Source organism: Cryptomeria japonica, chromosome 1 (assembly GCF_030272615.1).
Source record: "Cryptomeria japonica chromosome 1, Sugi_1.0, whole genome shotgun sequence".
NCBI lineage: Eukaryota > Viridiplantae > Streptophyta > Pinopsida > Cupressales > Cupressaceae > Cryptomeria > Cryptomeria japonica.
Genome location: NC_081405.1, coordinates 705619997 through 705624069, shown reverse-complemented (window position 1 = coordinate 705624069; position 4073 = coordinate 705619997). Strand labels below are relative to the sequence as shown.

The window sequence follows — 4073 nt, the reverse complement described above, 5'->3', positions numbered from 1 at the left end:
GTGTACTTCAGTCTTAAATGATCTGTCTTTAGCTCAAATGCCTTCCCTAGGAGGTAATGCCTCCACATCTATAATGCATGAACAATAGCCAAAAGTTCCAAGTCATGTGGTGCATAGTTCAATTCATATTGCTTCAGTTTCCTAGACTCAAAAGCAATCACTTTTCCTCCTTGTATCAACACTACTCCTACACCTTCTCCTAAAGAATTTGTAATCACTATGAAGTGTCCATTAGGATTTGGTACAGTCAAGACTGGTGTTGATGTCAACTTTTGTTTCAAAATCTGAAATGCCTCTTCAAAACTTCTCAGTCCATTCAAACATCTTTCCCTTCTTCTAAAGAGAAGTAATAGGTGCTGCTATCCTAGAAAATCCTTCCACATACTTCCTATAGTATCATGCAAGAACCATAACACTTAAAACCTCTGTAACATTCTGAGCTATTAGCCAATCTAGAATTGCCTCTATCTTTGCAGGATCAATAGAAATTCCCTCTACAGATATAACATGGCCTAAATAGTGCACCTTTTTTCTGAAAGAGAGCACACTTTGAAAACTTACCAAAAATATTTCGGTCTCTTAGCCATTGCAAGACTATTCTCAAGTGCTTCTTTTGTTTCTCTTTGTTCTTGTAATAAATCAAAATACCATAAATGAGATAAGCACAAAATCATCCAAGTAATCTTGAAAGATACTATTCATAAGGCTCATGAACATTGCTGGAGCATTTGTTAGACCAAAAGGTACTACTGTGAACTCATAATGCCCATACCTAGTTCAAAATGTTGTATTTAGAATATCTTCATCCTTAATCCTCAACTGGTGGTAACCCGATCCGAGGTTGATCTTAGAGAATACCGCAACACCCTTTATTTGATCAAATGGCTCATCTATCCTAGGAAAAGGATACCTATTCTTAATGGTCACCTTGTTCAACATCCTATAGTCAATACATAATCTTAAGGTTCCATCCTTCTTCTTCATGAAGATTACTAGAGAACCCCACGGAGGTACACTTGGTCTTATGAAACCCTTCTTAAGTAAATCCTGCAATTGATCCTTGAGCTCATACAGTTCCATGGTATTCATTGTGTAAGGAGCATTGGATTGTGGCTCAGTTCCAGGTAAGAGTTTAATAGATAAATCAAATTCTCTCTTTGGTGGCAACTCTGTAAGATCTTCTAGAAAGACATCTAATAATTCTCTGAGAATTGGATAATCCTTATGAATCTTATTTGCATTATCCAGGTCACTTACATGTATATAAAATATTGAACATCCCTTTCTTTGCGCTTTCTTGAGTTGCATAGCTGAGATGTGTCTCAATTCAAGAGGCTTTTGAGACCCATGAATCTCAATCGGATTTCCATAATAATCTAAGCAACTAACAACTTTGTCCTCATAGTTTACTATAACTTTATGCTCAGTTAACCAATTAATACCTAAGATCACATCATATGATCCTAGTGGTGCTACATATAGATTAACCTGAGTTTGAAAATTAGGAAGCACTAAATCACTGCCAAATAGACATGAATCTACCCTCTTCTCTACTCGACTTTCATACTGAACCATCCATGCATGTGACATATAACCAGGTCTAATAGGTAATTTAAAAACTACTTTAGGATCAATAAAGCATTCAATAGCTCCTATATCTATCAAAATAGAAATTGATTGACCAAAAAGCTTACCCGTCATCTAGATAGGTGAATCCTGAAAGTCTATCTGATGGTTGTCAACCATTGCATGAATCTGATGCTGCGATGCTCCTTGTTGATTTCCTCCTCTCTGAGTTGTGGAACATTGTGGACAATTAGAAGCATAATTATTTCCACCACAATCGTAACATCCATCTCTAGGCCCTGGGTGTCCACCTGACTTGTTCCTGTCAAAGTTCTACCTAGTATTGGAATTAGAGAAGTTGGTGTTATATTCACTTTCTTGTTTCCACCTTGATTTACTCCTCATTTTTCCTGAGAGTTAGCTCCTCTTTTTAGATTCCTTATCTGTCGAATGTTGTTGCCCTTCTAATTATTGTTGTTTGGGAAATTCATGTTCCCAAAGCCTGGTTTAGTATTCACATTCTTCCTAAAATTTGCCAAGTGTTGCAACTTCTGTTCTTGTTTTGTAGCTCTCTCAAAAACTTCATCCATAGTCAATGGATTGTGAATATCCACTTTAGCTCCAATGTGAGTCCTCAAACCTAAGATGAACTTCCGAATGGACAATAATTCATCCATCTGGTACTGTGGTACATACTTTAGGAGATTGATGAATTTCTCCCAGTATTGAGTAAATGTCATGCCACCCTATGTCAGATTTTGAAACTCTATCATCTTCCTGCTAAAGAATAACTGAGGAAGCCACCTCTTCCCGAAAGACTGTAGAAATAACTCCCAAGTGATATCACCAGGTTGTAACTTCTTCTTAGATTTATCATTGTTCCATGATGTCACAACTTCTCCAGTAAGCTGATAAGCAACTCATACTACTTTAGTTTCATTTGACATGTTACAGAGTTCAAAATACTTCTCCATTTCAATTACCCAAGGTTCAGTGCCATCACCAATGGTCTTACCATCGAACCTGGGCGGGGCTATCCTTGTCAAATCTTTTGCTATCTCCCCTCCATCCTAGCTCTATGATTGAAATGTTCATCACCCCTAGGAATTTCATTTCTAGGTTGCTCCTCCTATCGAACCTCACCAACCCTTTGAACTTCATGTTCAACTCCATCCATCCTAGCATTCTGTTGATTCCAAAGATCAAGAATTTGATCAAGTCTTTCATTCCTGTTGCTTCATCCAATTCTAGTAATTCTAAAATCCATTGTAATTCAACAATTCCTATATCAAAGAATGTTTCTTTAGCGTAATGGTCATAGGCCCTAGTGTTATAAACCTAGAGTTTTGATACCCAAATGTAAATACGTAAACGCTCTAACTTTAAAAAAAGAATGAAAAAATCTTTAACTTCAAGAAAAACTATAATCCCTTAATAAAATCTTTTGTTCTTCTCAAATCATTCCAAATCCTCATAATGCCATTCAAGTAAGTCATAAAATATGCAAGTTCAATAATTGGAATAATCAAGTCCAACTCCAATAAATAGGTACATAATAACTTAATCTTACAAAAATGAGTACTCTTTCATAGTATTCCAACATACTACACATTATTCATAGTTACATTACAAGAGTTAGGCATTCTATTGCCTTACGTTAACAATTTCTAAGATACAAGATAAATACACTAATGAGATAAGATACATCATTTAATCTTCAATCAACATGCCATCTTCAATGCAGTCCTTAGACTGAAGACAAGAACAAGATTCAGGTTCTTTTTCCACCCAACCTTGAAGCATACACTTCCTCAAAATTCTTAATCAATCAAGAATACCTGACCCTGAACGAATTGCTTAGCGAGAAGAATTCGACATGCAAGATGGAATCTTGGTGTGTGCATAGAATGATACATACATTTTCTATTATTCTAACTCATTTAAGAAACAATGATATGGTAGAGAGTAATAAATACATCCATCTATTCCAATGGTGGAGAGTCATAAATAAATCCATCTATAAGTTACTCGGTTGAGTATAATGCCATGCATAGAAATAAAAATAGTTTGGAAAAGCAAACTATACTCTCTAAAACCCCATATTTGGCACTCGTCTTGGAATGTACACTTCCCCCAAATCACATGACTAGCATGCTAATTCATCTAGCATTCCTATTTGATTCCTATTTTACATCTATGAATATGAATGACGTACACTTCCATTCACAAGCATACATAGTTCAAAAACAATTTAAACGTAAATCAATTTTGCATGTAAAACAATCTTTTCATTTTCAGAATAAGTTTACTTAAATTTAAAAATAAGGTGCAACACATGTATGCACGTATTTGAATATAAACAAGAATACAAAAAAGAAAGTTATGAGCACACGTTCTTTAAATCTATGTTCCTCATATGGACTAAGTATATTTTTAGCATGAGTTAACTCATTGTTTCAGTTATTCATCATCTATGTTTTTAGTTCTCCAATGGATAAAATCACATA

General features: G+C 35.2%; 1 protein-coding gene across 1 annotated transcript; it reads right to left on the bottom strand.

Moving 5' to 3' along the window:
- Positions 1-396: 396 nt before the first annotated feature.
- LOC131858677 (uncharacterized) lies at positions 397-1701 on the bottom strand. The gene is made up of 2 exons (XM_059211965.1): positions 1073-1701; positions 397-532 (listed from the first exon to the last, which is right to left on the bottom strand). Exons 1-2 carry the CDS (start codon positions 1699-1701, stop codon positions 397-399), a joined length of 765 nt encoding a protein of 254 aa, XP_059067948.1.
- Between the last annotated feature and the right edge of the window lie 2372 nt (positions 1702-4073).